General features: G+C 43.4%; 1 protein-coding gene across 1 annotated transcript; it reads right to left on the bottom strand.

Annotated features, from left to right (window-relative positions):
- Window positions 1-787: 787 nt before the first annotated feature.
- Window positions 788-17,586, bottom strand: FOXN2 (forkhead box N2). The gene is made up of 5 exons (XM_009084170.1): window positions 17,035-17,586; window positions 10,028-10,152; window positions 6,345-6,409; window positions 2,093-2,161; window positions 788-1,637 (listed from the first exon to the last, which is right to left on the bottom strand). The coding sequence occupies exons 1-5, from the start codon at window positions 17,551-17,553 to the stop codon at window positions 1,120-1,122; spliced, it is 1,296 nt and encodes a 431-aa protein (XP_009082418.1). The 5' UTR covers window positions 17,554-17,586; the 3' UTR covers window positions 788-1,119.
- Window positions 17,587-18,469: the final 883 nt, after the last annotated feature.

Here is an 18,469-nt window from a genome sequence, read left to right as displayed (position 1 = left end):
AACCCACAAAGCAATTCAGGGTTCACAGATCCAAAAGTAAGCGATTCTATATTGTCTCAGATTAGGGAGTAAGACGTTCCCTTTTCAGCAGCTGTTTGCCAACTAAAGTCTCTACCTCATCTGCACTGTCACTGCCATCAACTGCTGGGTTCTTTCCCTTCCCTCCCCAATTCTGTATAGGGGAGCGGAAGGGTAGATGTAGCAGGACTACATAGGTACTACATAATCAATAGTGGTGGTAGCACAAAGACAACATCAGACTTGGCAAGCAGCAGCTGTCACTGTTGGCTACATCAAAGGCATGTGTAAGCATGCATATATCTGCATGAAAAGGACAACCCCCTACACCAAAACCCCCACAATGTGTCTTAAGATAAAAAATCCCAAACCATACTCCTTCAGGAATCTGCCCTGCACACAGCAGATTTGGAGGAAGGAGGGGAAAAAAAAAAAAAAAACCAAAGAAAACTGTGGGTGGTACCCACCTCAGCTATCCCTTATTCCCACTCTTCCAGGGGGTCCTTAGCATCTTGCTGAAAAAGCAGCTCCTGCAGCACTACAAGTTTTCAGATGGGCCAAAAACTTCACCCACTCAGAGCTGCTTCACCAGTGTTTTCACTGGGACCTGTCTCATAAAAGCTAAGAGAGGACAGGTGGGAAAAGGCAACCAAGGCCAGGATCTTTTCTTTCACCCTTTCATTTTTTCTCCTCCTTTTTAATCCTTTACATGGAAGTCGGAGCCCTTAGACAGGACAAAATTCACCTCTGCAGATGGGACCGGCAGAGATGTAAATATGATCCACAGTGTGCATCTGAACAAACACATCTCTGTACGAAAAAAAATAGTCAACTATTAAAAAAGAAAAATCAAAAAGTGATCATCAGGAAGTATGCTTTCAGGTTTTCACAAGTCATGCATCTCTTCTAATTTGAAAAGATTAAATATTTTTCTTTTTAGGTGGCGACTTAAAAATAAATGGTTAAATTATAGTTTGCGCCAAAAAAATAAAAAAAGCAATGAGTCCTCTTATGGCTTTGATCTCCCTTGTGAAGGGTAAAAGTAGAAGAGTATTGCCACAATTAAAAAAAATATATGTATATATTCAACACTGACAAACATTATTTTTTCCTTTGCTTGTGACAGTGGGTCTTTGCAGTACTTATTAAGGAACTCAAGCATGTTTGGATGCCAGCAAGGTGGAGCAGAGATCCTGCTGCTTCTTTCAACTCCTCATCAATTTCTTGACATAACTCCTTAAGTGCTTTCTTGCTAGACTGACTTTCCTTAGAGGTATCTACACAAGGTTGTGATGCATAGCCACTGTCTCCAAGAGGATCATCTTCATAGTCAACGTCTGTATCCACTTCACTGTGAAATCCTTCACTGCCATCGCTTCCATCATGGCTGGTCTTGGAAATAAAGTCATACACCTCGTCAAGGGAGGACAAGGAAGACACACTGGACCTGGATGCACAGCGCTGGGAACCCATGCTGCTGGCACTGTAGTTGTGATCCTCGTTTGGATCAATATTGGTGGCCGCAGAATCATTTTCCTTCAAACTTATGGAACTGGGAGGATTGAATGCACTGCCATAACTCCTCTTCTTAGGTGTCTTCAGAGGCTGAGGTTTCTCACCTATTAAAACCAAGATGTGTCAGTAGGCAAATACTCCAATGAGATCACCTGCACAATGAGCACACCATGACTGGATCACTGCAAGGTAAGCTGAATGTCAACACTTAAGAGTCACAGTCTCTTGTGCACGTTTACTGTCATCCACAGAGTCCTCAGCTAATTGCAACTAAGAGCTAGAGAAACAGGGAAGCAGCCAAGAAACTCTTCCTACCATCTAGCACCGAGAGGCCAGGGAAAGAACTTTGCAGGAAAAAAAACCCCAAATTAACTGGGGAAATAAAATGGTGGTTCTATAAAACTCTTGTAATATTAAATGAAAGAATAATCAAACCAGAATTACTTCTTGACTGCTCTTACTCTTTGAAAATGAAGCTACACTCGTTTCCCGGAATTTTATAGTAAAAGTATTTAGCTACTGAGTAGAGAAGAAAAACAGTAAAATGACTAATGCTTACAGTCCAACATCCCTTGTTGAATGGAAGTATTTAACAGCATCATTGCAGTAGCAGCATCAATATCAGATTCTGTGAAGCAGAAGTAGCAAAATGTTAGACCTCAGGTAAGCCTGACAAGATTAGGTCCCTAAAACATACAAAATACACATATATATCTGCTTATACTGGCCTACCATAGAAAGCGGGGTGGGGGGAATGTAGAAATGCAGACAAAGCTTGACTCTGGCACAGCACAATCCTGTTACAGATCAGTCTCATACCTTAACGATGATATTCAAAAGCTCAGTTCTCACATTGCACTTCCCAAAGCCGAAGCCAAGAATCAGTGACATAATTAGACATTCATGTGACGACGCTGTTGCTATACTTAACAAGTGGCTTTTGTTTGTACCAGTTGAGAGAGAAAGATTAGGCACATGGCGCAGCAAAGCATCTCAGCAGCTTCATGCCCTGGTTATGTGAATGTGCAAGGCTGAGAACAACTGTACCTGTTAACGCAGCACTAATTCAGCAATACCTCTCTGCTTCTGCAGTATTTTTCAAACTAACAAGTCAAATGAAAGACACTGAGAATACAAGGGGGAAAGGGCACTGAACTGCTTATCTAGAGAGCATGGGGATCTAAATAATAAATAGGCTCTTAGAAAGGTTTAGGTGAACTGCAGCACTGTGAGCTGTGGTGACAAGTGCTGCTGTAAAATGCCATCCTGGGCTGCCCAGAGAGGATTTCTAACATCTCTGAAAAGCACCTTGAGCATATTGGGCAAAGAGTGACATTTCTAACCAGAGTCAGGTAAAAAGAGACAAGCAAGCCTTTCCCATTCATTTCAGGACATGCTCACACACTTTAAAAAAGAGGAAATACAAGGTCTTCCTTGGCTCACTTCAGCAATAGACAATGAATACTCTTTAAACAGGACAGAAAAATATAAAAAAATACATACGGTGGACTAACCAGGCAATACAGAAGCAAAGATAGTGAGCTCTTACAAGAGCTTTGGTGTCTCAGGGCAGACAATCACATCTGAGGTGTATATATGTATGTACGAGTGGTGAGTGGATTAGAAAGGGTGGAAGGCAATGTGCTGGAAGGTTCCAGCAGCAAGCAGAACAGGCTCTCCATTCTGCTGAACTGGAATTGGGGTGGGATCTGTTGCAGTGAAACACCAGCAATGTCATTTTTTATGGCATTTGCTTTCTCCCCAACATGATAGTCATTAACTGTGTTACTGAATTTGAGGGGAAGGTTAGTATTGGCATAGGGACTGCAGAATTGTCTTGATAATTGTCCCTAACTTCATGCCTGGTCAAGGATAAATTTGAAGAACACAACACCTTGAGAATGTTGTTGTACTAACATGGGAAGGGGACTAAGCTTTGGTTTCCAACACAAGTTATAAAATATACACATTCCCTCCTTGCTTTCCATGTCTCTCATTTTAAAACCAGCATACTTTAAGGTCTATCCCGTTGCACTCATGAGATTAATTTTTTATTCTGCAACAAAAGAGCCACTAAATTTATAAGTCATATGTATCCAACTTACAAAAGAAATTAAAAAAAGGCATGAAGAGTTACTTTGTTCCACTATTATAATCAGAAAGTGAAATATTCCCATTTCTTACTTGCTATCACAGCCATTTTATTTTATCATCTGATGCTGGTATATAAGCTTTTGGAGGCATTAATGCTACAGAGGTTTACTACCTGCAAAGAGCATTTATGCACCTTACTACCCCCAAGGAAAGAAGAGAGACACTTCTGCAGCATCTTCTTAACAGTGTTCTGTGTCACTGTTAATGTGCTTTGCCTTCATTTGTGATTCCTCTCCTCAACAGAGCAGTATTTCCCAAATATATGCTTCCCCAGCAGAATGGCTAAGGAAGCACCTTATTACAAAGAATTCTTTCATCTTCACAAGAGCTGCCCTATGTGACCCCAGGAACATTAATGGCTTGTCTCTAATGCCAGAGAAATGCTGAACAGGTTCTCCAAGATGCAGAAATTAGATGATAGCAGATATATGCTATTATTTCAGCACCTCCAGAGTAGCTAATTGGAACAGTTAGCACCAGACTGGCGATCTCCAAACCTGTCACAGGACATACTAGCAAAAGGGGGGGGGGGGGATTTCTTGTGCTCTCTAATGAGCCCTGAGAATCCCATATCTAGCAGCCCTGCAGCAGCCAGACAGCCAAGGATGCTTCCTTGCCACCTAGGTGCCACCATAAAACCTCTATCTGGGTGCATGGTGATTATCATCCCTGGGCCAGGCAGCTGCTGGGTCTCTAAAAAGCCTTGGCTTTGCTGCCTAACCAATGCTGCTGCTTTGTGGCCAAAAACTAAAAACAACTTTCTTATTTCTAAGTCTCCCACCCTAGCAAAACCAGAGCGCTGGGTGTCTGCTGTGCTGCTCAGGTCCCAGTTCATTGGTGGCCTTTCACTATCCTTTTGAAAGGGTTTTAACAACATTCCACTGCAACAAAGGCTCACTTATTGTTAGAGTCAACCCTTTGAAAATTGACCACAGTTCACTTTTCAGCACTTTTAAAAAAAATCATTATTACTTTTGTCTAGGACAAGTCTTCAATATATTAAGCTTTATTAGTGAGGTACAAGACCTGTGCTCAACAGGCTTCTTCGAAAGAAATGCTGCAACACCCAGCATGCTTTCTAGCTTCCTCCTGCTATCAGTGCCCACTTAGATGTAATAAAACTAAGAAAACATTTTTTAGAAGTAAATATGGGAAAACAAAGCAACCATATTCTGTTCAACAGCTGTTGCTACTTCTGTTTGCATCTGACTGTCAATGAAAAATAGATTTCCATCTTAAATTCACTTTCTTTTTCTTTTGTTTAAATCTGAATTTGGCTAGCTGTTTCTCCTCATGAAAAGCAAAAGCAGAAATCCCTAGGACATAACTATGGCTAAGTTCTTGTTACTCTAATGCTTGTTAAAACCTGTAAGAGTAGGTGTATCCCAGTGGGTTGAGGAAGGCGACACCAAGAAAACAAGCAATGCTGCACCTAGCAGGAATTAAAAAAAACAAGCCAAAAACCTGCATTCTTTCTCAGCAGCCATACCACTTGGAGTTTGTTTGTGCTACAAAGCAAGCATAGCTACTTTGACATTCCCTGCTCAGCTTCAGACCTCAGGCAAGTGCCAGACCACTGCCTTAACCATGGTTGTCAGCTACTGCAGGGAGAGCCAGGAGGGACAGGCACCTTCTGAAACATCACCTACAGACAACTAGGGTTAACTCACCAGATGGGCAAGTATGTTGTGCTACTGAATTCCTGCCATGGCTAGAAGAGATTACTCACCCACAGTAATATCCTGAGCATGACTTGGTCTGATCCCTTTTTTCTCTACCAAATTTGCTAACTATAGTTAAAATAACATTTATTCAATACAAAAGCTTTTGCTTGTGAATAAGACTTGTTTTCTCCTGCACCTCCTTCATTACTAGTGCAGGAAATACAGAGGGATATAAACTCCGTTGAGGGTGAGCAATGCAGCCAACAGTATTAAGACCACTATTTGGAGTCCATATATTAAATGCCCCGTTTCCTTCTTCCAAGAGTTAAAAGGAAGATTTTTTAATTTTTAAGGTGATACCTGAGACTAAACAGACGTCATGAGGCTATTCTGTTAACTGGGTTAATATCCAGAACTTAGGTCTTCCTGCATAACTACACTGGCAGTTAACACCAGCTTGAGCTCAACTTACTGCAAGTGAGTAAAAGCACAACGCAGTTCTGAATTACTCATCTAAAGTGTACTTGTTGTTCATGTTCATGTACTTCATGTTCCCCTGCAAATCCTGCCATGTTCTCCCACCCACCTGCACCAAACAGCCAACTTTAAGGGACTTTCTGTGGCCACATCCCACAAGTTTTAAAACTTGCTGCCTTTGGTTCTCAGTTCTTGGTCTCCAATAAAACTAGTATAGAGATGTGTAACTTTCAAATTTTTTTCCTACTGAACAGTAGGTCATATTTGTGAGTGATGCATGTGCTAAATACTTTGCTGTCAGAACAAGATGGCCCCAATTACACCTTGAAATTCACCTTATGGATTTGAAAATAATACACAAGGGGCTAATATAATAAGCATGCATTCTGCTAGATCTGGTTTTTTCATCATCTAGCAGACCCTTCAGAGCAGGTCCAGAGACAAGATCAGCTGGGCTACAGTACATGATTGTGCCTAAAACCAGGAGAGCAGAGTGAAATAAAATCAAACGTTTACCTCTGCGAGATCGGCCATGGTTCTGCTGAAGGACTGAAGTTAGGTAGTGAGAGGACGATGACCTACTGAAAAGAAATTGAACAGCTCAAAGCCAAGCCCTAATTAGGCAAATGATTTATACAAAGTAGAGCAGACAAATCTGTGATCATAGAAGGGTAAAGACAAAACCAAATCGCTTACAGAACAAATAAATAAATAAAGCTTTCACATGTTTGGGGGTTTTTTTTGCTACATACTCACTCCTGACTATTCAGTTCATAATAAATATATGAGCAAACAGTTAGAAACAAATACAACAAAAATAGTACACACTATTAAAATTGCATGAACTGTAGCAATGCGTATCTCTTACAGTGTTGCTGGAAGAATTTGATGGGTGATGAGCAGAAATTTCAAGTCCGATCTGTAGCATGGGACTAACTAATGGGGTGATTTCCATCCTTAAGGTGTGTTTACCTTTTAGATTTATCGTATTTAGGCAGCTCTGTTTTCCAAAATAAGGCACAGCCACAAAAAAAACCAAAACCACAAATCTGCTAGGTGTTTAACATTGTTTTCTAATCACTTGTCTAACCATTCACTAAAACACAAGTAATTACTTCAGTTTTAAAAGTATCTTTTTTTAACTAAAATCTTCATTCTTTATGTTGAAGTTTGAAGAAAATATTTTTCACTGGTGACTGGCTGTGGTTGCACAAACCTCTGCAACCCCGAGATCAGCTACCCTGCACAGCAGTTAACAAGGCATGGCTATTTAACATCCTCACTTGCCATCGTATTTTCCAAACTCAGATGGCCATTGGTAACAGCACTGGTAGGGTGCAGGAGGGGAAAAAAAATTCAAAGTCAGCTTGAAATGCATCATCTGAGCTATGTAAGGAGTTCTTGCAGCACTGTGCACAGCCTGCCTGGTGCTGGTAACCAAAGCCACTGAAAAGGAGAGGAATATTTGAGCATCTCCCAGTGTGGTAACCAAAGGGAAAAAGTTCCAGCACAGCTGAATGGGAACATGTTCAAAACTAGAGTTCACTGCCTGATGTGCTTTCTTGTAGCAGTGATGAAGCACAAAGGGAACAGACCCAAAACCAGGGGTAAGTTAAAAATAATTGATTAAAAACTAAAAGAAAGCAATGGTCCTAGCCCAACATGGCTGGCTCTGCAGCCCACAGGTCCATCGTACAAAGAGATGCTAAATGTCTTCATCCTTTTGTCTGAGCTCAGACCCTTCAACAATCATATCCATATAGAGCTTCCCTAGAGCAAATGAATGCCTCGTATTGATTAACACAAGCTCTGCATAAAGCACCTGCAGGACGAGGACCATGGCCATCCCCCGAGCTCAAGGCTATTAACACATGTAGCACTAGGAACAGAATGTAGCCAGGAGCTTTGCACCGACTTGTTGAACAAGCTGTGCAGAAATAAAATGCATCAGGGATGCCAATCATCTATGATAATACAAATTTCAGTGTCACTAGACACAGATTACAGTTTTGGAAAGCTTCTGCTCAAAGTAACAGCTTAAATTTTATTTTAAAATCCTGTTGAATGATAGGAATACTCCCCACAAACACACTGTAAAATAATTATGAACACTAGACTTCCCACAGAAAAATTCAGAAACTCTCACAGTCGAATTCTAGGATCACCCTGTAGATAAATTTGGGCAATACTGCCAGCTTCTCTCCAGCTGTACCTCTGGGCTTTCTCTCTTCTTTACAAGGCAGACCCTTGGGGGCCCTTCCTCAAAATTAGGCCACAATTTAAATTAAATCCAAGAATTCTTAAACAGAGAAAGGAAAAAATAAAATCTGTTTTTCTGTGTGTGACAGAAAGTCATATAAATGCTTTTTTATTATTAAAGGAAACCAGCTGTCATTAGGGAGAAGTTTGGTATCTTAAAAGGTTGTTTCTTATTTTCTTGTTCTCATAAATACAAGCACTGAAAAACCCTTCCTGTATTGAAATCAGTGGGAATTTTGCCATCTGGCTTCATTAGAACCAGGATTTCCTTGTAATTGTGATTGTTGGCAAGTGTGACTAGAAGGAAAAAAAAAGTTACCAAAACCAACAGTTTCAAATTGAAGGTCTGATCTTCCAAGTACTTCAGTGATCAGATAAAATCTCTCCTTACCCACACCTAATTGCAGTATTTATACAAGCTATGTAAACCACACTTGAACACAACTTAAGTTGGACTAATCTTGAAGACCCTGCGGATAGTAGAAGCTTAAACTGTCAAGGCTCTGAATGCCCTGCCCTAGGCTGAGTCTCTCTTGATCCTCTGCTCCTCTGGCTGGACAGATAACGTCCAGAAGTTTGGCTGTGGTAACACAGACACAGTGTTAAACAAAGCCTGTAAAAGCATTATCATCTTAAGCCCAATTACAGTAGTTTCAATAATCTCTATTCCCAGAAAACCAAACTCGACAATACCACCAGTCATCTCCTACTTTCCAACTTGACTATTTCTTAATTCTTAAATGTTTCAGGGTTATTTTAGTAATGCTTCCATTCCAGCAGAAAGCTGGATAACAGGATACTTCTGCCTGGTTCATTCTAACCCAAGATGGCCCTGGGTTGGAGAGACACCAGAGATCACTGGTTATATCTTGGGAGGTTACAAACCCAACTGGAAAAACCCATGCCACACAAATCTTCAGCCACTGTCAGACAGCTAAGGCTTGCACAAGGGGTACCAGCTCTCAGGGTCAATGTCCCACTGGACCCTGAGAACCATCTGCTCAATGTTATCAGTCTTACATCCTGCTCCAGTAATCCCAATTCCTCCTGTTTGTTAAGGAAACTCCGTGCAGTAAGGTCAAGGCACAGGGCAATGCCTAATAGACCTTAATTATCTCTTATCTCACCCAAATTCTTTGCTGAACTAGACAAACCAGCCACATGCCTTCCTAAGAACAGAGCTCACCCACAGCAACACATTCCTCTGCTTTCTTTCCCCTGCTTTTCCATCCTCCCTCTATAGGCTGATCCAGCTGCCACTCCTCTTCCTCTGCTGAGGACACATGAGATTGACTTCTAATTCTCCAAAATCTATTGCCTAATCTTAGAACATGTTGGTAAGGAAGCCCTGGTTTCATAAGTCTTGCATGCTCTGCCTCAGAGTGTGTTTATGGCAAAGGCATTTTATTCCATCCCTGCTGCAAAATGCTTTTAACAGCCTTGGAGAGAAACAACCCTCTCAGACCAGCCTCTCTGAGCACTTCAGACTATAGAAAATTTGACTGTTTTCAGCAACAGCATAGAGGATATACACTTTATATCCAGACAAGTAACACCCACCTCCTCCAAAGCCAACAGCACTAGACACACTAGATCAGTCCTGGTGAACTGCTTGTAGGAGGATTTTGCTCTGCTTCCTGGGACCTCCAGCCCTCTGGAGAAATGGGGCCTACCAGTAAGCAACCAGAACACCCCTGATCTTCTTTTAACCTCTGCCACAGCTAAGACAATGACTTGGACACAAACCCCAGATGTGCTATCTGGGAATCCTGAGCTCAGTACATCTCTCTGCCTCATCTCGCTGGTCTCACCTAAACCTCACTCAAATTCTTCTCTTGGGTGGCAGCCTGTAATAACACATCAACATCCACGTGGGCATTTCCTCTGTTAGGTGGAGCAATGTAACCGCACACCCTAATCGGATGAGAAAATTCACCTACCTTGATGATGATGCTGGTGGAGTGTAAAATGTAAGTGCTGAGGAAAATGGCTGCTTTCTCAGTGCTTGGACAAGATTAGGTTTATACTTTGGGTCAACGCACCATAACGACCCTTTTCCATTCACCTGCAAGACAGAAGGATGGCAAATGAGAAAATCCAGGGGCAGACTGTTGGTTCTTTCTAATGTAATATTCCCAAGTTCCAGCACAGTACAATGACATGGGCATACACCACTGTACAGCTGATGTACAACACCTGCAGGCACTGCCATCACCTGCATGGGAAATGGCTGATCCCAAGTCCCCCATCATGCACTACGGAACTACTCATCTTGCAGCTTGGCATAGCATCTTCAAAGTCCCTTCTCTAAAGCCCCATTTCCATTCACATTTGTCCACTGAAAGCTGTAAACCTTACTTTAACACATGGTAAACACAACTGCGGGTTTAAGGATCTGCCCAGGCACCAACCAAGGAACTGATCAGCAGTCCTTTAATTAACAGGTTTGCAAGTAGGAAACCAAAGCACCTTTCCCTTTGCTTAGCTAGGGCCACATACTCATTTAACTTTACACCAACCTGTAAAAGCATCTTGCTGGATGCCCAGCTCCAAAATGAATTATTTCCACTTTTTTCAAAATCTGAAAACCTAATTAATGTATTTTTGATGCACCTAACAATGTAAACACCACTGTGCTAGTAATTCTTGATATTAAATTTGATATGCCGAAACTTATGCAAGTTAAAGCACCTCTTGCTCCTCTCATAGGTTTCTTCACATACTCCCTATATAAAGGAAAAAAATCCGTTTTTCAAGCCTCCAGTTCTCCATAAAGAACACTAAATAAAAAAATGAAAACAATTCTATAATCACTGACCTGATAGATCAGCTAAAAGCTTTGCAGGTGGTGGCACCAGATTTTTGGGGGGAAAACAGATGTTACAGAAACAGTCATGTACATGGCTGAATGATGGGGCAGCTCTAAATCTGAAGAGGAAGATCCTTCTAAAAGATTTTGGGGGACTAATTCTCAGAGCAGGAACCCAAGCTTTGTGGAGCACCTCCTGCAGGTCCACAGAGGCCAGCTAGCCTCCTCCTGCTGCCAGCATCAAGGGGGCAATAATACCATTTTATGGATGGATGCTCCATGCCTTACTCAAGACTGGAAAGGACTCAGAAAGCATGTAGGTCTGTGGCTCGATTCAAGTCACGGGGTTTTTTTTCTGGAGAAGAGGAAACACCTTGCTATCAAGAGAGAAAAATCAAATCAGGGAGAGCCCCAGCTGATAAAGAGAGATGCCACTGCCTTTCACAAAGATCTCTGAGCTGCCGCATCTCTTCAAGTTATTTTTTAACTGAATGTTTCTTAAACTCAACTTTTCATGCTAAAACTAAGCCTGTAAGACATTTATCAAGGAGCTGATCTTTAATTATAGAACAGCCACGGTGGCTGGCAGGATGATTTAGCCAGCTAGGTACTAACAGGGGGTATCCTCCCAACAGGCTGTATCCATCATCTCAAGGACAGGCTTACATCCTGACACCTTTCCCCAGCATCCTAACCAACTGGCTTTTTTTTTTCCCCCCCTTTTGTAGCTTTGAGGTTGTTGCCCCAGGGAGCAGCAGGAACTGCCCTGACCATCAAACTACTGCTCTGCACTCTGCTACTTCAGGGTGAGCACTTTAACTTCATGCCTGATTCAGTTCAGCTGGAGGGGTTAGTTTCCTTCTTTCATCTTCTCAGTCAGATAGTCCCACCAGCTTCCTGCCCTGGCAACACAAGGATTTTGGGTGGGAAAACAGTAAACTGAACTCAGGCACACCCTGAAACCATACAGACACACTGACAGGTCCAATGCAAGAGGCAGCAAACAGGGTGACTTCTTCTTTGGGTTATGTGTAATACGAAACCACACTTCCATGAACCACTATAGATACTAAAAGCAGACATTGAGCAAAAATAGGTGATGCCCGTGGGGCTGCTGCTGTGCACTGCTTTGCCTGCACCCTCAGCTTAGGAAAGACATGCTGCAGAAGTCCAGGCTAGATCTGAAGTTAGTGCCATGTTTTAGGGGAAAGCCAGCCACAACTGGAGCTGGAAATTCCATAGAAATAATACATCCACCTTTAAAACAAGCCAGCAGTCTAACCACAGCAATGAAACAGACTGTGCCATTTCTCCTAGCAAAAACTAATCCTAGGATGCTCTAAAATGCTGAACTGCCTTCAGAGTTTACTCTTTCACATCACCAGTGAGTCAGTGTAGATGTGCTAACTGAAATGCAGGTGTAACTTTTATGTTCTTCCAGAGTCAGTGCAGAGAGTCCACCAGACTCACATGTCAAAAAGTGCAGGGCAGTCATATGGTTCTGAGATTATTTTTTCATCTATCTGCATCTTCCTAATGTTTCTAATTTGACTTGCAAGATTTTGTATAGGCAAAAGTAAGGGGAGAAAAAGTAATCTTTACGCTTGGAAGCACTGAAGTTATTTTGTAAAGACAGCAAGCTTTCATCCCCCAGCATTTCTGGGCTGGATTATAGAAACAGGTGTTGGAAACAAGATGCCTTCCATGATCCAGCCTTAGCCTTTTCCTTTACCATAACCCCACCACAGTCCCTCATCAGTCCAGTGAGTAAAGCCCCAGCAGCAAACAAAGCAGAGCAACTCAGCCAGTGCTGGTGGCTCAGGCTCACTGCAGAGGCAGACACACATCCCTGTGCTGCAGAGAGCCCTCCATGAGCTTCAGCCCTGGGCAGCAGTCCCAGCTCCACTGGGGATGGGCAGTGCTCACCAGCTGCTTCCACTTAAGCAAGGTGAACCACTGGAAATTACTGTCTGTGTGCATGGAGGTAGATCATATATTCACCAAAATGTTTATCAGATAGTAAGCAAATAGGCATCTCTCTCCATCTCTACAGTCTTATTGATGGGACACGCCCTGCTCTTTGCCCAAATATTTAAAGAGCTACAGATTGTTTATCATCATCTCTTGTAAAAAAAAAAAAAAAAAAAAAAGACAAACACGGAAGAAAAAACCCAACCTAAACCATGTACTTACCAAGAATACAGAGAGATTTGTTGAAGATATTCAAGCTCTATTCTCTCCCCAGCCTCTAGAGGAAACAGCAGCAGTGCCACATCCATGCAAGCAGTGTCCTGCCAAATTGATGCTTGCTGCAGATGCTACTCCTCCCTCCTCACACCTTTTATCCCCAGTAGTATCGATTAATGAATAACACTCAGTGCCACAATTGTAAAAACAAGTCTAGCAAAGAGCAGGGAGACTCTTCAGGGCTTCCAGCTCCAAACCACTTTCCACTTCAGTTCCTCCTGTGCTATATATTAGACACTGCCCCCTCAAAAAAAAGCAGTTTTTCCACCCTAGACCTTTCTCCCATCAAACTCAGGGCTGCATGACAGTGTTTAAGGTGCAAAGAGTATTAGCTTTGTCTTCTGAGGATCACTGGCCCACAGACAAACCTCCACATCTTCAGGAGCACCAGGGCTACAGCAGGTAACTGGAAAGCAAGCAGGTGCCCCTAGGACTTACTCCAGCATCATCCCATTGCTGCTCATCAGCCCCAGCTCCCAACCATCATTACCAAAGACCCACTGGAAATCCCATCTGCCTGGATGACTGCAGACATGTGCTCAACTACAGCTTTAACAAGAAAGAGTATTTCAGCTCATAGGTCTGTCACCTGGGGTAAACCTTGACAAATCCCTCAGATACATCAGCATCACTCTATATGCACACAGAACAGGTAATGTGTATTTTAGCAGAGATGTGACGTACATACATCCTGCTCTCAACTGCAATGCTGGCTCATAAGGCATCTCAAGGCAGTTACTTTCCCTTCAGCACCCTTCAACTCATTAAAAGAAAACTATAACATACAATTTTTCCATTGGTTCAAGCAAGGATAGCTTTCCCCCAATCTCTGCTGGATGCTGCTCTAGACTCCTGGACACCTGCAGCTTGCTGTGACAGGCAGGGTTATTAAGGCATTTAGCTGGCTGATGTGAATATACATGCAAACAGAATGACCATCCACAGCTATGACAAGCCACAGCTACAACTGCAACATGATGTGGCACAGCATGGCGGAAACAGCTCTGCAGAGTGAGAAAGTTGGTGCTGAGTGATCACCTGCACGTGCCTTGGACATTCTACTCAGATCTGCTTCAGCCAGGGTCTTGTGGAAAACATCCAGAGCCATCAGGGCACCGCAAGCATGCTCCTGCAGCAACTCTTTCAGGTCAGCACCAGCCAAAACAAATCCAGTTCATGTGTTCAGAAACTGCAGTGCCATCTCAGTGGGGTAAGTGGGAGATTCACTTTGAAGTGCACTCCCAATCCAAATCAAAATATCAGCATTATGGCAAAGATGAGGATGGGCTCTTCCTACTTTTGCTGCCAGACCTCCAAGAGATGATTTCATAGCTGAGGGCCAGCAACAATAGCCAGGGAGATGTCAGACATCAGCTTGCCCCAGGCTGTGGGGGCACAGACCATCCCCTCCTGTCAGACATTTACACTCTTCCAACACAGGAGCCCAGATTCATTAGAAAGGCCTTAAAACCCTTCTTACCCTGATGTTATGAAATAAACTGTGCTCCTCTGATGCAATGTGCCACGGGCCTCTCTGTTTCCACAGGCACTTGGGATAGAAGAAAGCTAACTGTGTGTTCCCTTTGAGATACAAGATGCCATTAACAAAGAAAAAAAAAAAGTTACCTTGCCCTCTCAAGGAAGCACCAGAGGCAAGGCTAACACATGGCTGCAGGCAACAGGATCAGCAAAATGAGCTTGTAAACCACTGCTGCTTGCTCCAAGTGACACCTGAGGAGCTCATCCAAATGAGTCTGCAGCATTTCCATCATCTGCCAGATCAACTCCCAGGGAGTCTGTGCATGCTGCTGTGTGCCACAGGCTTATTTTGCACAAAGAACTTGGAGCAGTACCCTCATCTGGTCCTTTTCCAAGCAGGGCAGAGGGTAAAGACCTAACTACTGTTTGTTGGAAATGGGGAAGCTTCAGCAGATTCAGGAGGGGCTTTTTTGGGGTGTTTTTACCATTGTGGCAAACACAGTTTCTGTTCTTTAGAATCAGAGAGTTGTGTGGTCTCTGTGTCTCTGGGAAAACACTGACAGAGCACATCAGCATCACCTTACTGGTTTCAGTAGAAGCTATTCTGCATTTTGCCCTTCCTACTAGAGATGTCACATTGAGCAGCAAGCCATCCTCTGAGCCCGGCAATACTCGTGGAGATGACAGGGTAAGCAGGGGACCAGGCAGTCTCAAGCTCCTGCCACCCAAATGCCAAGACAATAGGTTTAACTGGTAACTCCTAACCAACCCATGAGGGTTTCTGGGCTGGAAACAGCTGAGCTTTAAAGGGCAGATCCACAGACAGCAAGAGCTCATATACCAATTAGGAGATTTGCCTTCCCTGCCCTAATTCTTCCAAAACTTGTGCTGCCCTCCTGGATATAGCCACCCAGTCATTTAATGGCACCTTTTTCGCCTACAGCAGCATGCAGCCCCTGCTCAGATGCAGTCCTGCACACAAGCACAGCTTGCAGCATCTCAGTTACTCTATTACAGCACTTGGACACACATTAAGAGCTCATCCTAACACTCAGCAGGACTTGGCAATGGGGGAGTTGTCACATTGCAACAAAAAGTTATTTAATTCAGGGCAAAGCTGTGGTTTGAGCAACCAACACCCTAACAATTTAATGTAAAAGCAGGAATATTGAGAAGCAGTGGTCTTCAGTCCTATCAGCACAAGGCAGTCCTTCCCAATGCCCACTCAGCTCCAGGACCTCTATCTACAGCAGGAGGCTGTCAAACATGCCAGGCATTGCAGGCATTTCTGATAACAAGCCTGTTATGACTGAGACTGACCTCCAAGCACAGGCTCCGGGATTTGTTTGTTGACTTTCAATATGTGGTTTGCTAGTTTATTTAAGTCAGAGTCAGCTCTTTAAGGAACAGGATGGGAAATGAGAGAGGTAGGAAGAAAGTCACTAGTAAAATCATGCAATTCAGAAGAACTTGTACAGAAAAGAGTACCCTTGACTTTAAGAAGTGTGTCTGCACCACACAGAGACATACTGCTATGTTATGACAGAGGTTAAAGCACTACAGTACATTAAATGCAGGAATTAATATGGCTATTGGAAAGCTAGAGCTGTGCTACATGTAACAGGAGATCACAAGTGAAAGAGTTTAATATTCAAGAAAGCCATGGGCACCAGCATGCCTACAAGCAAGGGCACCTTGCAGAGCACCAGATCTGCACCCAGGGGGTCAACACTCATGTTAGCCAAGTGGAGAAGCTGGTTGGCATCCTGCAATCTCTTCTGTTTGCCAGTGCAATCGTAGCCATGGAAAAACAGGGAAGGAGGAACATACCCTAAAATTTCAGTATTAGAAAATAGAGACAGCATGGGTTTAAGAGTCTTTACCACGAAGACATCCTAAGAGAGATGTATGAAATTTCAGGCTGGCTATTGCAGGCTAACAAAATTCTAAGTGGAAACAGGGTCCTTTGCAACTGCATGTGTGCCAGATGTAAAAAGGCTGCACCACAGCTAGCTCTACCCAGGTCAGCAGTATATAACAAAACCAAGCGACTTTTGTCATCACTGTGCGAGTCACTGAGCACTGGAACAGGTTGCCCAGAGAGGTCATGGATTCTCCCTCACTGGAGATATTCAAGAACCATCTGGACGCAATCCTGAGCCACGTGCTCTAGGATGACCCTGCTAGAGCAGGGAGGTATGACCAGATGACCCACTGTGGTCCCTTTCAACCTGACCAATTCTGTGATTTGTCAGAAGCAGTATTTCCAAACCATCTCCAGCTGCAAATAAAGTGTTAGAGGACGTGGGGGTGGAGGGAAAACCCAAACAAAGCATCCTTGAGAAGAAGAGAACCTTCTGCATTTCCTCCTGAATTTCAAACTTAGTCCACCTCCCTCCTGCCAGGTCTCACCTTGCCATGGCTTTTCTCCACCTTTCGGAAACACTTGTTCAAAGAGAGGTTGTGTCGGACCGAGTTCTTCCAGCCAGCGGGTGCCGTGATGAAGTAGGGGAAACGGTCCAGGATCCAGCTGTAGATTTCTTTGACTGGCAAGCTCTTGTTGGGGGACTGCTCAATGGCCATGTAAATAAGAAGGCTGAAAGAGTAAGGGGGTTTGGAAGTGGAGGATTTTTTTTCAGGGTTCTGGTAGCAGGACGGCAAGAAGGACGGCACGCTGTCACCCTCGATGTCATATAAGGGGCTAACAATCGGAAGGCCCTCACTTCCAAGGCTGAAGTTTGTTAGAAGGTTAGTACTTTCATGCAGCCAGTTCAAATTTGTAAGCTCATCGTCTGCTGAATTTCTGTCCATCACGGTGGCCTTTGGCTTTCCGGCATCAGCCGCACCGGGCAAGCTGCCCATGCCGTGACGCTGCCGTAGTCTTGCAGCTTTTTCTGCTCCTGGCGTTTCAGCTTTCTTATCCGGAGTCATTCCAGTAACTGGACCTATTTAGCTTTATTGGTCTACAACAAAGGAGACAGAAATTAATGCAAATCATCTAAATCACATTCAGCAGCAGGCCAACAAACCCAAATACACGGCTGCAGAATCCCCATGCTGTGCAAGAACACTGTAGTCACTGATGAGAGCAGCCAGGGTCCAACATGAGCCTCCCAGTAATCTCATAAACGTGTGTTAACTCCCCTCGGTTTATAACCAGAGCTTATGGTAAGCACTTGGAAACTGCTGTATCTATCTTGAGACACACATTTAGACACAGAAATAACAGCTGTTTTGATGTCAGCGTCTGCAAAAACCTTAACAGGTAGGATCTAATCCATCCATCTCTCGCATTAACTTTGTAGCCATTCTCATTATATTGCAAATTGACCCTGTTTAGAAGTGCTTGCTTTCGGTGCCCAAACAGCAAAAACAAAAGTTGCGAAACTTAAATCAGCATAAAGTCCATTTGTGGTATCAGTGCAAATGTAGTCTTAAAACCCCCTACAAGTCACAGTCATTCCCAAGTGCTGCCACCCATTTCTACCAGGGGAAGACTGGGCCAGCCTATCAGTTCATCAGCTGGGTCTCACAGAGCTGCCTGGGACCCAAAGATCTTTTTCCCCCTCCTGCAAGGGTTGGCTGTTCTAACCGGGCTCCCCTGGTGGGACAAGCTTTCTATGGGAGGGGGCCATCTGCTGGGGTGCCAGCTCAGACCTGGAGCAGGAATAATGGCTGACCACTTAGATAAAAAAATAAAATGCTAAAAACCTAACCATAGAATTATTATCTATTAAACTGCCATCCAGAATGCACCGTCTAACAGGCTACCCATGCTCTAGAGGCATTACACTAATGAAAACCACCTTGCTTATAGACTTTTAAAAGGGGTCCTCTAGCAAATTAT

This window comes from Acanthisitta chloris, unplaced genomic scaffold (assembly GCF_000695815.1).
Source record: "Acanthisitta chloris isolate BGI_N310 unplaced genomic scaffold, ASM69581v1 scaffold40931, whole genome shotgun sequence".
Lineage (NCBI taxonomy): Eukaryota > Metazoa > Chordata > Aves > Passeriformes > Acanthisittidae > Acanthisitta > Acanthisitta chloris.
Note: the sequence above shows the minus strand (reverse complement) of the source record. Positions and strands in the feature narration are given on the sequence as shown.